The sequence below is a fragment of the Physella acuta genome, unplaced genomic scaffold, assembly GCF_028476545.2.
Source record: "Physella acuta isolate Inbredline_101_S28 unplaced genomic scaffold, ASM2847654v3 ptg002539l, whole genome shotgun sequence".
Lineage (NCBI taxonomy): Eukaryota > Metazoa > Mollusca > Gastropoda > Physidae > Physella > Physella acuta.
In genome coordinates, this window is record NW_026734006.1 from 1 (window position 1) to 17,134 (window position 17,134).

General features: G+C 42.7%; 1 protein-coding gene across 3 annotated transcripts in view; it reads right to left on the reverse strand.

The window, feature by feature from the left end:
• Nucleotides 1-1,467: 1,467 nt before the first annotated feature.
• Nucleotides 1,468-17,134, reverse strand: part of LOC131933515 (trichohyalin) — a gene marked incomplete at both ends in the record, with an annotated part of 63,378 nt that continues 47,711 nt past the window's right edge. For 2 of the 3 annotated variants that reach the window (XM_059290264.1, XM_059290262.1), the window contains 12 exon segments: nt 1,468-2,947; nt 3,639-3,718; nt 3,898-3,924; nt 5,024-5,107; nt 6,450-6,629; nt 9,310-9,432; nt 11,016-11,159; nt 11,814-11,981; nt 12,469-12,624; nt 13,315-13,431; nt 13,865-13,954; nt 16,147-16,350. In XM_059290264.1, the coding sequence (XP_059146247.1) occupies nt 1,468-2,947; nt 3,639-3,718; nt 3,898-3,924; nt 5,024-5,107; nt 6,450-6,629; nt 9,310-9,432; nt 11,016-11,159; nt 11,814-11,981; nt 12,469-12,624; nt 13,315-13,431; nt 13,865-13,954; nt 16,147-16,350 (2,853 nt within the window). 3 annotated transcript variants of the gene reach the window in all.

A 17,134-nucleotide genomic window follows, 5' to 3' on the forward strand; every position in this document is an offset into this window, starting at 1 on the left:
TTTTACCAGGGGGGGGGGGGAGCAGTGTTTCTTCCAGACTTTTTTCTCCGGGGGGGCACTTGAAATTTTCGGGGGGGCGGTAGACTTTCTTCGGGGGGGCGGACACTGTTAAAAGTATATATTTTCTATATAAATTATATAAATTTTATTTCGTTCGGGGGGGGGGGGGGCGGTAAAAATTTTTTCGGGGGGGCGAAGCCCCCCGAAGAGATGCCTGGAAGAAACTCTGGGGGGGGGGAGGGTGAAACCAACAGCAAAATTTACAGAGACAAAAAAAAAAAAGGGGGGGGGGTGACACACCGGATGACACCCGACCTAGCGACGCTGAGGTTTACCATATCATTATTTGTGCACTAAAATAATTAAGTAAAATTATTAGCTCTAGATATAATAAAGCACCATTATTTTTGTAACTATCAATAAAAGCTTGGGCTGCTCACCAAAATCTTAAGAGTACTCAGTTGTAAATAAATGTTAGTACTGTTTTTCTTAAGAGATACGTCTAAACATTTCAACACACCAACTAGCGAACATAAATCTTAAAAATAGTTGCATAAATGATTATGGTGCATTACTATATTTAAAGCTTTTTTGTTAGTAATTATATATTCTTGCATTTATAAAAGCTTAGTCTTTTTTGAATGATTAAAATATGTGAAGCCGAAATGTCAAAAGTCAGACCCAACCCAACCCCAACCCAACCCCACCCCTCCCCCCCAACCCAACCCAAGCACGCCTTACCCACACACTTTATAGCCTCCAACCCCCTTCTACAAACTATATAACCTCCCCACCCACTCATGTAAAAGTTAGAACCGCCCAACCCCTACAAACGTTATAACCTACCCAACTCCCCAACACACTTGAAACTTCTCCCAACACCTTTCTAAAAACTTTGTATCCTCCACACAAAATTTTATACCCCCCCTCCTAAAAACGTCATAATCGCCCGCACACATAAAAAGCTTTATAATCTCCCCCACCCCTCCCTCAAATTGTATAGTCTCCTCCAAGTGTATTATTTCCCTACCCTACTCCTACAAACTTTATACCCTCCCGTCCCCCCACCCTCTCAAATATTATAACATAACCTATCCCTAAACAGTCCAATGTTTAAGACTCACCCCCCCCCCAAACAAATCTTTTACCCTCTCACCCCCCCTCAAATTTTATAACATAACTCATCCCTAAACAGTCCAATGTTTAAGACTCACCCCCCCCAACAAACCTTATACCCCCCCCCCTCAAATTTTATAACATAACCCATCCCTAAACAGTCCAATGTTTAAGACTCACCCCCCCCCCACCAACAAACTTTATAACCTTTCCCCACTAACTTTATAACCTCCCACCCACCATTCTTATACCCCCCCCCCCTCTCGCAGCAGTCCAATGTTTACAACTCACTTCTGCTACAAATTCCTTGACCTCGTCTTGGTCCGACGGTTCCAGCTGATCCACGTCCACATGTGGTGCTGGCACCGGAAGTGACCCCTGGCTCGCGAAATGTATTTCCGGTACTTCTGTCTGTATAAACAGCGGGGAAGGTGACCTGGCCTCGCTGGGTTTCGATCCCGAATCAGCCGACTTGCGTTTAAAAACCGGTTTCAATTTTCCTTTGACCGCGGCGAAAATCTCCGAGGGCGTGAAGCCGGTGGGCGCGGCGGGCGGCATGGCTGCCACCCCCACGGATGCGATGGTCGAGCCCACGGTGGAGTCTAAGCTACACGCTTTCTCTTTTTTGAAAAACCTTCTTTTTTCTTTTGCTCCGTGTTTGTTGCTCTTCGTGTCAACGTTAGGAGTTGGAGCGTCTACTTTTGTTGTTGTTTTAGAAGAAGATTCTGCAGGTTTAGCAGAGACGGGGGTGGTGTTGGTGTAATGCATTTTCTCATCGAAAGATGTGGATGTTCTGATCCCCGGATGTTGGGAAAGCGATTCCAGTTTCGTGATGACGTGTTGATGCTCTTCCTCCGCGACCCGCCTGACGTCATCAGCGTTGGGGAGGGACTGCTGTCGGGAGTGAAGAGAGGGGGAGACACTCCTCCTCTCCGGCCACGATTGGTAGCCAATAGGAGCAGAACCGGAAGCGGAAGTTTCTTCAAAAAATTTCCGCCTCGCCGTTCTTGGAGATATTCGGTCTCTCGGCGACGCGGAGAAGGAGGAAGATCTAGGCACAGCGGAACCGGAAACGGATAAGAGATTATCGGAAGTCGGGGAGATCACAGATGGTGTTGAGAAGTATGACGTCATTTCCGCCGAGGTGACAGGGTGGGTTGGCGTGTTGCTGGCTGAGATGCTGGTGGGTTGGGGTTGGCGTGGAATAGGGGGCGAGAGGGGGGCGCTGTCGACGGAGAGGCTTTTCATGAAGGTGACGGGCCGCTTCGGCTTGTGGGACGACTGACCGGAAAACATGGCGGAGACCAGGGGTTTAGCCGGCTGGGCCCGGGGGTGGGGGAACTTGTGGGGAATGACGAAACTGGGAGGGGGTTCGGGGAGCCCCGATTTTCTAGACGGCAGCGTGCTGAAGGACACAGGGGGAGACAACTCTCCCGTTTCCGGCGTCGTGGCGCGCGACGTTTGAGCGCTGCGCGTGCCGGACGTGTAGGACGGCGGCCGGTCGTGCCGGCTGTGGTCGCCGTGACGTAACACAACAGGGACGGACAACTGAGGTATATACGCTGGTGCTGACGACTGTTCAGATTTTGAAAATGGCGCGTGAGACGTTCCGGTGACGGAAGACACGACTTCCGGTTTCCCGGCAGGCGGGGATAATCTCAGAGATTCCAAGTCTGTGGCAAGGCGGGACACGCCCCTCGCTTCCTCCTCGAATTTCATGGTCCGTGTGATGGAGGTCGTGCTGACGTCACTGACGATGAAGACGTCATCGCCTTCGTGACGTAGGTCACACAGCTCGTGTTTAAGAAGATCGACCTCAGAACTGGAGATCCTTCGAGAAAAAAAAAAAAAAAAGTATCAAATAACAAGTAAAACAACACAGGTATCAATTACAGGTAAAAACGAGTACCCTGTGTTCCGAATAGTTTCAAAATATGAATTACTTTATTTAAATGACGTTAATTCTAGACAGAGGCGTAGCGACCCTTCCCGGCGCCCGGGGACAAACTTTCGATTTGCACCCCTCCTCAAGCTTTCGATTTGCACCCCCCTCTCAAACTTTCGATTTGCACCACCCCCTCAAGATTTCAATTTATTATTCCAACCCATTTTGGCGCCCCATAAGGTCGGCACCCGGGGACATGTGGACCCCCCGCCCTCGCCCTAGCTACGCCTCTGATTCTAAAACAATCTGAACGCAGTTGATTATTTTTCTTCCCTCAAAGTTTAAAACTGCTAACCCAAAAGCTCGCGTTTTGAATCCGGGTTTAATTCAGTGAAACGTCCCTGAGTCTACCCAACTCTTACGGGTGCTTAACTCACGTTAGGGAAACAAAGGCGGCTGGGTATAGTGCTGACAACTTTAACATCAACTACCACCCTAAAATCCCAACATTACAAAAATAGCGCCATTCAATTATCTCATTTTCATTTTCTTACCAATACCGCATCATATACAACAAACTTTATTTTTCATAACACACTGCGTAGTATGTCCTATTCATTTAAAGGCTCATACCAACCTTTTGATGGCCCCTTCATCTGTTGTGGGATTCGCGATATTTATCAAATCATCAGCAGCTCTGCAAATTTGATTCAGGGCCTGAAAAATAACATAAGACACTTTTTATAATACAACCATATCGTGATTTTAACGTCAGTACTGTGACATGTAAGTTAATATGAATACGTTACCTACTGTTACTATAAATAGATTTCCGTCACCCCGCCCCCCCCCCCCCCCCCCTCCCCAACACAGGTAAAAGTGTACAATTTGCTTACCTCCTTGACAAAGTCTAGAATGTTCTGCTGTGAGAAATAAAAGAAAAGTTCAATATTAATTTAGTACTGATAACACATGGAGTAGACATCGTTGACACTAACACCCACCCATTAAGCTAGGGTGTACCCACTTCCTGCTATCCGAACACGCCCCTCTACCTAGCCCACCCACGCGACTCTACATATGCATACCCACTCTTTTTAGACACACCCACCACCCTCTACTTAGACACACCCACTCCCTTATAGACACACCCACCACCCTCTACTTAGACACACCCACTCTCTTTAGACACACCCACCACCATCTACTTACACACCCACACCCTTTTAGACACACCCACCACCATCTACTTAGACACACCCACTTCTTTCTAGACACACCCACCACCCTCTACTTGGACACACCCACTCCCTTCTAAACACACCCACCACCATCTACTTGGACACACCCACTCCCTTCTAAACACACCCACCACCCTCTACTTGGACACACCCACTCCCTTCTAAACACACCCACCACCATCTACTTGGACACACCCACTCCCTTCTAAACACACCCACCACCATCTACTTGGACACACCCACTCCCTTATAGACAAACCCACCACCATCTACTTAGACACACCCACTCCTTTCTAGACAAACCCACCACCATCTACTTAGACACACCCACTCCTTTCTAGACATACCCACCACCCTCTACTTAGACACACCCACTCCCTTATAGACACACCCACCACCCTCTACTTAGACACAACCACTCCCTTTTAGACACACCCACCACCATCTACTTAGACACACCCACTCCTTTCTAGACACACCCACCACCATCCACTTAGACCCACCCACTCCTTTCTAGGCACACCCACCACCCTCTACTAATACACACCCACTACTTTCTAGAAACACCCACCAGCATCTACTTAGACACACCCACTCCCCCTACTTCGACACACCCACTCCTTTCTAGACACACCCACCACCATCTACTTAGACACACCCACTCCCCCTACTTTGACACACCCACTCCCCCATACTTTGACTCACCCACTCTCTTATACTCTGACCCCTCCCTTATACCTAGACATACCACCCATACTCTGAAATCCCCCCTCCCATCTACCTGCTCAATGTCGGGAGGCTTCTCCTCCATAGGACCTCTGGGCTGTAGCTTTAACATCATTCCCAGCTCCCGGAGCCGGATCAACTGCAGACAGAGAAAAGTGAATCGTTTACATATCACACATCACATCAGCTAAATGACAGTGTACAGTTAATCATGTAATCAACCACCTGCTTGTAACAAAAGAGATCCTGAATAAATCTTAATGACTAAGTAATTTTAAATTACTTACGATTGACCATCGTTTGTGATGTGTTCATTTGAAGTGTGAGGATGATGGGTTGAAATGGTATTTTGTCAGGTGTCAATATTGAGTAGAGAATGTGGGGTACTGATGTGTGTGTAGTGTAGGTTGTAGTTATTATGTGGTGTAAGAAGTGGTCTGTGTTTTATGGGTTGTGGCGTATATAGCGTGTACTTGCGTGGATAAAAGTGCCCATACCACTCCATCATACCCTCATCTGAAACCACCATCCCCATCTCATATTACTCCCAACCCCCATACTCATCTCTTACCTACAAACATACCACATTCACCCGATAAATGTTTTCAGAATTTTTTTCGGAGTGGGGGGGTGGGGGTGTGTGGGGGGGGGGGGGGGGGAATGGGGGTTGGGGGTGGGGGGGGGAATGGGGGGTGGGGTCGAACACTGGTAAAAGTATATATTTTTCCAGTACCCCCTCTCTTCCCACGCCGTATCACGTCCACCGCACCCCATATCATGATCCTCCTACACCATCCCACACAATAGCACTAATTTGCCACTCAATATCCTCTCTATCCACCTCATATTTTGCCAACCACGCACCTTCTCACCCCATCCCACACCTCCACGTCTCTAGCATGTGTGCTAGAATGAGCCAGAATACGTATGACGTCAGCAGACGTATGACGTCTGTCCACTTACCCCACTAATGACGTCCTTTATAGCCTTGACGTCCCTAGCATGTGAATGCCTAGAATGAGCCAGAAAACGTATGACGTCAACTTACCCCACTAATGACGTCCTCTATAGCCTTGACGTCCCTAGCATGAGAGTGCCTAGACTGAGCCAGAAGACGTATGACGTCTGTCCACTTACCCCACTAAGTCTTCTATAGCCTTGACGTCCCTATCATGTGAATGCCTAGACTGAGCCAGAAGACGTATGACGTCTCTCCACTTACCCCACTAATGACGTCCTCTATAGCCTTGACGTCCCTAGCATGAGAGTGCCTAGACTGAGCCAGAAGACGTATGACGTCTCTCCACTTACCCCACTAATGACGTCCTTTATAGCCTTGACGTCCCTAGCATGTGAGTGCCTAGAATGAGCCAGAAAACGTATGACGTCAACTTACCCCACTAATGACGTCCTCTATAGCCTTGACGTCCCTAGCATGCGAGTGCCTAGACTGAGCCAGAAGACGTATGACGTCCACTTACCCCACTAATGACGTCCTCTATAGCCTTGACGTCCCTAGCATGGGAGTGCCTAGACTGAGCTAGAAGACGTATCAAGTCTGTCTTCTCCTTCTGCCAGAACTCGTTGTCTCTCTCAGATTTCTCCTGCAGTTCTTTCAGTCTCTTCTGTAGTGTGGCCATCGTTCTCACTGACGACTCCAGCTGAGGAGAAACATGACATCACATGACATCTCATGACAAAATAATGACATGGTAATACGTGGTATAGAGCGGTTGGGGGGTAGAGCGCACGAACGCTAGCTTGAAAGTCTCGGGTTTGGACGCTCATGAGTCTACTCAAGGTACATGACTCATGTCAAGGGGAAGTAAACGCGGATAGGAATAGAACTGAACATAGTCTACTATCTTTTCATAAGCGGAGGTCACGGAAGCAGCTCATCAAAAGTTGGTATGAGATTTAAATAAACACACAACATACTTTATTTTTCATAACATCAGAAGCAGATGAACTCTACTTCATTTGCACTATGGGGTAACGTACTTTTACCCAGCACAGGATGAAATCAAATATCACAATACGCAGCATAACACAATATCAAATGTTGTAACATGATATCACATTTTTTTAGCGCAATTTCCATTCTGAAGAATTGCGTTTATTAACTCGTCTTTTCTGGGAATGTGTGTCCGGGCTTTAAGTCGTATCTCCTCCTCAACGAAGCAATATCGATGACTAGTTCCAAAAGCAATTATGTTAAGCAAGTTACCAGGATGAACATAGGCCAAACAAATTCCGGGTTTCTTTCATGGATTTTCCGGAAAAGCCAAAAAACCTCGAAAAAAATGCAGTTTTTGGCCTATATCTCGGCAACCAGACCAATTAGCGACTTGAAACATGTACCAATCGATTCCTGCCATAATTTAGAACAATATTGCCGCAGAAAGTTTTCAAAAATATCCTTTCGTTCGGTCACAAAATTTTTTTTGAATTAATTAAAATTTGGACCGAATTAGTAGGCATTTTATCCAACCACACCACACGCGTCATCACGTTCAATAGCTGCAATGGTTTTTAGTAATGTTACTCTATCTAATATATAAAGCTCAGTTCTGTATGTAACGCATATGTTTGTCGTTGGTCTTGGATGGATTTAAGTGTTAGACAATCATCGTGCGCATTTGTCTAAATTTATGAGTTAAAAAATTACTATTGAAAGTGTTGGGAAATAATTTTCATTTTTCAAATTATAGTAATAATTGTCGGCATGTTCATTAAACACAAGTTTTAAAAAAATATCATCTTTTACAAAAATTCTAATTATGTCTTTATTTAGTCCTATAGCACTTACTTCCCTTTGATAAATTAGGGAAAACACAATTACTTCCCTTTATAAAACCATTGCATTTGTGGAAAAGAAATTACTTTTTAATTACTTTGTTTTAGTGTTGGAAAAAAAAATAATTACATAATTAGCGGGGATTGATCAAGTGCAAATGTTGTAGGTATTTTACGGATAAGTTTGGAGTATTAAAATTGTTCATTAAATTGAAACAGGCGCGTTCGTTTTAAGTGAGTGCAAAAGACTATGAATAAGTTGGGGTACTATAGTCGTTCATTAAGCTAAAACAGGTGATTCCGCCCCGGGCGTTTATGTTCGCGTTAGTGTTTTCTTTGTATTTAGGTGGGTTTGCGTTAGTGGTTGCGTTTTGATTTGGTTCGTTTTTGTTCTTTCTTTTTTCGTTTTTGTTTGTGTTTTTTTGTTTGGGTTTGTATTTGTGTTTTTGGTTGGTTTTGAGTTTGGATTTGGTTTGTTTTCGTTTGCTTTTTCGTTTTTTTTTGTTGGTATTGGTGTTTGTGGTTGGGTTTGTTGGTAGGTTTTTGTTTTCGTTTGCTTTTTTGTTTGTTTTTTGTTTGTGTTTGTATTGGTGTTTGTGGTTGTGGTTGGGTTTGTTGTTAGGTTTTTGTTTTCGTTTGCTTTTTTGTTTGTTTTTTCTTTGTGTTTGTATTGGTGTTTGTGGTTGTGGTTGGGTTTGTTGTTAGGTTTTTGTTTTCGTTTGTATTTGTAATTGTGTTAGCGTTATGTTTGCGTTTTGTTGTTTTGGTTGGTTGTGGTTTGGGTGGGCAATGCCGGGTTTATGATGATTACTAAACACACAGGTAATGGTCTTTAACAGAAAGGTTTTTAACAGAAGCCAGAGCAGGGCCTGGCCGGGACGGCTAGTTGTAAATAAAACATGTAAAATACTGAAATTTTTTTTAATAAAAAACGTTTTAATAACGTTTTAATAACTAACCAATGGTTTTACTAACCCTGCTCTTGATTTACGCAACGACAGAGCTATTTTTAGATAACATAAGGAAATTGCGCTAAAATTGTCACTAGACTTTTTTTAATTACTTGTTTTCTCTTTTTCCGTTTTACATAGCATTAAAGACATGATAATAGCATATATAGTGATGAAATGGAGAAAATAAAATGGCATAAGAATTAGTCTAATCTAAGGTGTGCAAACTCGGTTTCTTTTAATTTTTAATTTTTTTTTAAAATTTTTTTTTTATTTTTTTATTTTTTTGGTTTCTTTTAATACGATATCTCGGTTAGACTTTGGAAAACTGAATGTAATATACTTACAAGACATCAAGTGCATAACATATTAAAAAAAACTTTAGATCTTTCAGGCATTTTAAAACTAAATATAAAGAAAGCGTTAATTAATTTCAAATGTTGTAACAAAAATTTTAACTTCTATAGCGAATAATTTTAAAACCTCATTTAAAAAAATAATTTTAAAATATTTTAGCGCGATTGATACATTCTGATTGATGAAATAAACTTTAAATGAACACACACACAGAAAATGAGAGAGTTGTTGCCCTTACTTCCGTCATTCTTTTCTCCGTTTCCTTAGTCATCTTGGCGAAAGTGAGACGGTCACTCTCCATCTGACGGATTAACTCCTTCCTCTCGTGGGCTGACGTTTCTTCGCGAGATCTCAGCTGTTCCTATGGAAGACAAGACATACAAATGCCGTTTTTTTGTGGCCGGGTATCAAGGGATTAAGTAGGTGCCATAACAGTATATGGGCATAAAATAATATACAGATAGAACATTCTATGGCCAGGGTCTAAAGGGTTAAATTATTAAATGTGACCAAATCCATACATTGGGGGGGGGGGGGGGGGGGAGGATCAGAAGACATACAGATAGAACATCGTGTGACCCGGATTTAAAAGGGTTAAATGAGTACCATAACAGTTTGAGTGGATAACTATACATACCACAAGAGCATTGTATGACCAGGAGTTAAAGGGTTAAATGTGACCAAATCAATACATTGTGGGGGGGGGGGGGGAGGGATCAGGAGACATTCAACTAGAGCATTGTATGACCAGGATCTAAAGGGTTAAATGAGTACCATAACAGTTTGAGTGGATAACTATACATACAACTAGAGCATTGTATGACCAGGAGTTAAAGGGTTAAATGTGACCAAATCAATACATTGGGGGGGGGGGGGGGGGAGAAGACATACAGATAGAACATCGTATGACCCGGATTTAAAAGGGTTAAATGAGTACCATAACAGTTTGAGTGGATAACTATACATACAACTAGAGCATTGTATGACCAGGAGTTAAAGGGTTAAATGTGACCAAATCAATACATTGGGGGGGGGGGGGGGGGGGACAAGAAGACATACAGATAGAACATCGTGTGACCCGGATTTAAAAGGGTTAAATGAGTACCATAACAGTTTGAGTGGATAACTATACATACAACTAGAGCATTGTATGACCAGGATCTAAAGGGTTAAATGTGACCAAATCAATACATCGGGGGGGGGGGGGGGGGGAGGGATCAGGAGACATACAGATAGAACATTGTATGACCAGGATCTAAAGGGTTAAACGAGGAGACCTATCGCAACAGACCATGAAAAGGCACACAGATAGAACTTTGTACAATCAGGTACCATAGGGTCACACACGTACCTAACTAGTACATTAAAAATAAATACTTTGATACCGTGTCATGTGAAGTGTTTCCAGTGGCTCTACATTCACGTTACTAGTAAATCTAAGTGTGCTAACAGTAAATCGAAGAGCCTGTAAATCTATCATTGCAGGTAAAAACCTTCTTTTTTACATCTAAACATCAAGAGTCATGCCTGTTTTTATAAGAATAAGAGCGTCTAATCTGTAAATCTATTAGCGTGTTTCCTATAAATCTAGCACCTGAGTGTGAACACATTACCTGTAAATCTAGGGAGAGTGTGAGTGCGCTACCTGTAAATCTAAGAACGTCTTACCTGTAAATCTAAGAACATCTTACCTGTAAATCTAAGATCGTCTTAGCTGTAAATCTGAGAGCCCGTTACCTGTAATTCTAAGAACATCTTACCTGTAAATCTAAGAACGTCTTACCTGTAAATCTAAGAACAACTTACCTGTAAATCTAAGAACGTCTTACCTGTAAATCTAAGAACATCTTACCTGTAAATCAAAGAACATCTTACCTGTAAATCTAAGAACGTCTTACCTGTAAATCTAAGAACATCTTACCTGTAAATCTAAGAACGTCTTACCTGTAAATCTAGCGCCAGAGTGTGCGCCTCACCCAGAAGACGCCTCTGCTCACGCCTCTCCTTCTCCCAGGCCATGCCCATGTTGACCTGGATGTCCTTTGACCTTTCCTGTTGTCTGGACGTGCAGGACAGCTGCTCCTCCAGCTGTAAACAAACAGCTTTACAATAATAAAGGTTGAACATATTTACAATAATCCAGACTAAACAGCTTTACAATAATAAAGGTTAAAGGTTATCTGCAATAATCCAGACTAAACAGCTTTACAGTTATCGTTGTTAACAGCGTGACAGTCAACCATGTACATAAACGATACTCAAATCACAATTTTTATGACCCACCTGGTTTAAATATACCATCAAAGACCTTGACCAACCTGATTAATATGACCCACCTCATTGATATGATCTCAGACCTTGAATTTCCTGATGTATATGCCTCTTCCCCCCCGGCAGACTTTGACCTACGATTTCTATAAACCCCTAACCTTGACCGACCAGACTGATATGTTCTCCTGACCATGACCCAGCTGACTGATATAAACCCTGACCTTGACCCACCTTTTAATATATCCACTGACCTTGACCCCCGTATGAGTTATCACCCAATGACCTTGACCCACCGACTGAAATAACCCCCTGACATGACCCCCGTATTGAACATAGCCGTATGACCTTGACCCATCTGACCCCCATGACATTGACAAACCTTTTTGATATATCTCATGACTTTGACCCCCGTATTGAATATAACCGTATGACCTTGACCCCTGACTGAAATGACCCCTGACCTTGACCCACCTGATTGATATGGCTGTTGAGGTTGGCCCTCTCGATCTCCCAGCCTGACCTGTCCATGGCGAACTTGTTGATGAGCTCCGATCTCAGCCTGTCCTGGTCAATCGTCTTCTCACGCAGGTCCCGGATGTGCTTCTGTAGCTCCTCCAGGTGTCCACGTGACTCTTCAATCTGCACAGGTGAAACACACGTCACACACATCCAAATACACTCAATGCAGGTACAGAAGATTATACACACACACACACATTTATATATATGACAACACTATCTGTTCATGTGAAAAGGTCACAGAAAAAGTTAACTCCACTTCACCTGCCTGTGGACCCCCTGGTTCGGCACACATGCACACAGACACATACAGACACACACATATACAGGCACACAGAGAGATACACAGTCACACAAAGACACTCATACATACACCAACATATTATACTATATATATAAATATAAATATAAATATAAATATAAATATAAATATAAATATAAATATAAATATAAATATAAATATAAATATAAATATAAATATAAATATAAATATAAATATATATATATATATATATATATATATATATATATATATATATATATATATATATATATATATATATATATATATATATTATATATATATAACTTGCCACAGTTGCCTCACCTCCTTCAACTGTCTCTGTAAAGACACTTTGTCCTCATCAGACCTGAGAAGTTCCTCTGTGTACTTGTCCTTGACGAGGCTGAGGTTCTTCTGTATCCCCTGGATAATCTGTTTGTCTAGGTCGTGTTCCTTCTGAAGCTTCTCGATGGTCAGAAGCTGAGGACATAGGTGGACTCAAGTTGTAACTCGCTGGGTTTAGGTTAGTGACAGTTAGTGTATTGTGTAGGTTAGGGTTTAGGTTAGTGACAGTGTGTTGTGTAGATTAGGGTTTAGGTTAGTGACAGTTAGTGTGTTGTGTAGGTTAGGTTTACTGACAGTTTTTATATACTTTTCGTTTTGTAAATTATTTATGGTATTTTAAAAAAAGTGTGCTGTTGTTTTGTTTTGGTTCGGAAAATGTTTGTCTTCATTGACAGTAAATTGCGCGCATTGTTTTATTAATTATATGCAACAGTCTACGTATGCTATGTTAAGTTTATACAATTTTTGTGTTTTAAAGGCATACTTTCGTCAAATGCTTTCAATTCCATTTTTCTGTGTTCGGCGATTGAATAGCCACTTCAACTATGATAGGTCAATTAAGGTAAGCTAAGTGCTGCCCACACATACTGTACATAAGGGTTATGTTTAAGTATATGGGTAGTGTTTTGGTAAAGATTAGGGCTTATATTAAGGTTGGACCAAAAATAGATTTGATACACCCTGTCGAAAATTCCGGAAGTTTCTATATTCCACACACAGCTCTTTCGGCCTATCATAAACAATGATAAATGGGATAAAAGTAACAAAACTATAAAACTACATTATGTTTCTAAACAGAAAAATGCACGAGAATGAAGTACTCACCATTTTGTTCTGTTCTTTACTCATCTTGTCGATGCGCGTCTCGTACCTGACCTTGATGGCCAGGTGCTCGGCCTTGAGGACACGGTGCTCCTGCTGGAGTCTGTAGGCCATCTCCGCCTGGTGGTCAAGAACCGCTGGTCAGTTTTGACATTAGAGACCCCAGTGTTACACGCTAGACGCTACACGCAATATAAGCTATAAGGCGTATCTTAGCTCGGTTACCTGACTCTTGTCGACCCAATTCTGATGGGTACCTAACTCTACTTCACCCAGCTCTGATGGGTAGGATATGTGATTCTAGTCTATTATGTTCTGATCGTTAACCGTAAACGAGATTTTAAAAATAAAAACCCTACATAACCTTTACCCTACCCAAAGGAAGCTGTAGTATACGGTCCGGCTAACCCTTAAAGACAGCTACAAAATACAAACCCGAACCAAGCCCCAAAAGACAGCTATAAAATACAAGCCCACCTCTCTCTCTCTAAGAGACAGTTATATAACACAAGCCCACCTGTCTCCCAAACCAAGCCCTACAACATAAGCCCACCTGTCTCCTCAGCCTCTCCATCTCTGTGTTCATGTGGCTGCTGTTGTCCACCTCCATCTTGAGCAGACGCAACTTTTCCGTTAGCTCGGCCTGAGGGGGAATGGTTAGGGACGTTTGTAACAATCTAAGTCTTACAGTAACTTTAGTTGAACTATGATTTGTCAGATTCTCATTCGTAAATGTCTCAGTGTCAACGATAAGCATTATTGCCAGTGGATCTAGTCTTAGCTATTTGGTTAGAGGAAGTAGGAGCCAAAAGATGCTCCACCCCCTAGACCCTTCTTTAAACTGTTATCATGTTCTATGGTCTTTAGGCTTTCCACAAAAACAACACATTTACACACGTCAGAGCACACCAAAACACACGACTGCAACACTACACATCTCAACACAACACACTTTGAAAAAACACCCGATCCAGCACACCCTCCAACACACCCTCCAACACACTCTCCAACCCAAGTCAACTGATCACACTCAAAACCCTAACACTCTCCTCCCCACATACATTCTTATATTTCTCCATCATACACATACATCAAAATTCCGCTCTGCCCAACATGTCTTACAGAGCACAATGACCGCGAAAATATACCTTAACCCCCCCCCCCCCCCCCCCCCTCCCAGAAAAAAACAACGTCTTTTTGTAACAACCGTCTGCTTTTGAGGCAATGATAAATGCTTGTCTGCTGCTAAAAATATGAGAGTGATCTCCCCTGTTGTCATAGCAACGTCTTGTTGTGACAGTGACGAAGGTGGGAATGTGCAATGGATGCAGGGAAGGTGTTCAGCTGGGGTTATCACTACATGAAAGATGGGGGGGGGGGGGGGTTGAGAGACAAGCACTAGGGGTGAGGGGGGAGTGAAGAAGGCTAAAGAGGGAGAGAGGAGGGATAGAGAAACATGTAGGAAGAGAGGCTTTTAAAGACAGAGAGTGCAAGGGATGCAGTGAAGGTGTTCAGCTGGGGTTATCACTACATGAAAGGTTGGGGGGTGTTATAGATAAGCAGGGGGGAGGGAGAAAGAGACGTAGGGAGGGATGGAGGAAGGATAGAGAATCAAGAAAGGAGAGAGGTTGTTATAGACAAATGAGAGAAGCAGAGAGTGGAGGGGACGATGGTGAGAGAAAAGAAAGTGTGGAATATTGAAAAAGAGGGGAGTGGGGTGGAAATAGGGAAAGAGAGTGAGTGTAAGATAGAGGTTGAGAGAGTCAAAGGACGGAAATAGAGAAGAGGGTATTGGGGAAAAAATAGAGGGACAGAAAGAATAAGATAGAAGAGAAAGAATGAATGAGATAATGGGAGAAAGATACCGAGAGAAAACCAGTTAACCAGCTTGTCAAGAGGGCAATCAACCTGACTGACGTCACGTTTGTCAAAATTATGTAACTCCCCCACCCCCTGTCGTTTTTTTTTAAAAATAAGACATCCAGAATTGATATTTATCTTTCTTGACTGCGTATTTAAAATACATCACGTTAAATAAATAAGAATACGGGGAAGTATGACAAACACGCAGACATTTACCCAGCTTTAGATAATAGTGTTTTTTTTTATCCCTATGAACCCAAGTAAGAAATAAAAGATAATCACAAGTATGCTTGATGTTCCAACCTAAGGTCTCAGTCAGTACACACATAGGCGGTATGCTATATGTGTATGGATGGGTTTTGCTAGAGCGAAGATATTTTCCCCTCTACACAATTTTTGGTCCCTAAAATTTGGGGCCCCTAGTCTTTCCCCCGGCTCTTTAGAAGTTTTGGAATCCCCAGAGCAAACGAAATATTGTAAGGCCAATAAAGATCTGCAGGTATGAGAAGAAAGACAGAGCACTCCTGGAGAAAGTTTGAAAAACTAGTAAAAGATAGACGGGTGCCATATGGGTCAGTTTGAGAAACTAAGTAGACGGGGGCCATAGGGGTCAGTTTGAGAAACTAAGTAGACGGGGCCATAGGGGTCAGTTTGAGAAACTAAGTAGACGGGGGCCATAAGGGTTAGTTTGAGAAACTAGTAAAAGGAAGACGGGTACCATAGGGGTCAGTTTGAGAAACTAAGGTAAGGAAGACGGGTACCATAGGGGTCAGTTTGAGAAACTAAGTAGACGGGGGCCATAGGGGTTAGTTTGAGAAACTAAGGTAAGGAAGACGGGTACCATAGGGGTCAGTTTGAGAAACTTAAGAACCCTCAGGAAAGCTCATTACAGCAGCCTATGTAATATAACGACCCCCTAATATAAATTAACCCATAACCTTGTTGGCCACATAACACCTCAAGTCCACCCACCTGCAACTTAGCCATCTGTTCCTTATGTATCCTATCCGCGGACTCGGCCTTGAGCTTAATTGAGCTCAGCTCACACACAAGAGCTTCCTTCTCATTGAAGTAACCCTGAGCCTCTTCTTTGAGCGTCTCAATCGTCTCGTCTTTACCCATGGTGTTGTAGCACTCGTACATGCGAACCTTCTCTTCTAGAATGTTCGCCTCCTTCTGTGTGGGGGTCACAAGGTTGGGTTAAGGTTATAGGAGAGATCGTATACAGATAATAAAGTTTTTTTAATAAAACAAGGTATGACAAGAAAAGTTTATATGTTTTAGAAAATCAGTGCATGTCATTTATAAATTAAGATCATCAAAATTTAAGTACATTTATGAAATACGAGAAAAATTATAGGATATAAAAACATGGAGCACAAAAACAACGAGTAAATTTTTGAATGATAAGGAAGCAATTTTAAGAAATAAAAAAATCTTTATAGATTTTGATTAATATATTTTTTTGTAATATATTTCTTCCACAATTAATACAACCGAAATCAGGACTTTTTTTTTATCAAACTCTAATAGATTTTTACTAAAGTCTAACCTGACCTCATTAAAAATAACTGGACTCCTCTAAAGACTATCGTGATCCCCTATATAATAATGGACTTCTCGGAAGTCTAGCCTGACCTCCCTATAAATATAAGCAAATGGTGTACCTGACCCTCCTTATACAACTACTGTACTCCCTCAACCTGCCTCCCCCCATCATCAATCTAATGGACTCTGCCCCCCCCTTCATCCAGCAAATAGACTCTGCCCCCCCCCTTCATCCACCTAATGGACTCTGCCCCCCCCCTTCATCCAGCAAATAGACTCTGCCCCCCCCTTCATTCACCTAATGGACTCTGCCCCCCCCCCCCCATCATCAATCTAATGGACTCTGCCCCCCCCCCCCCTTCATCCACCTAATGGACTCTGCCCCCCCATCATCAATCTAATGGACTCTGCC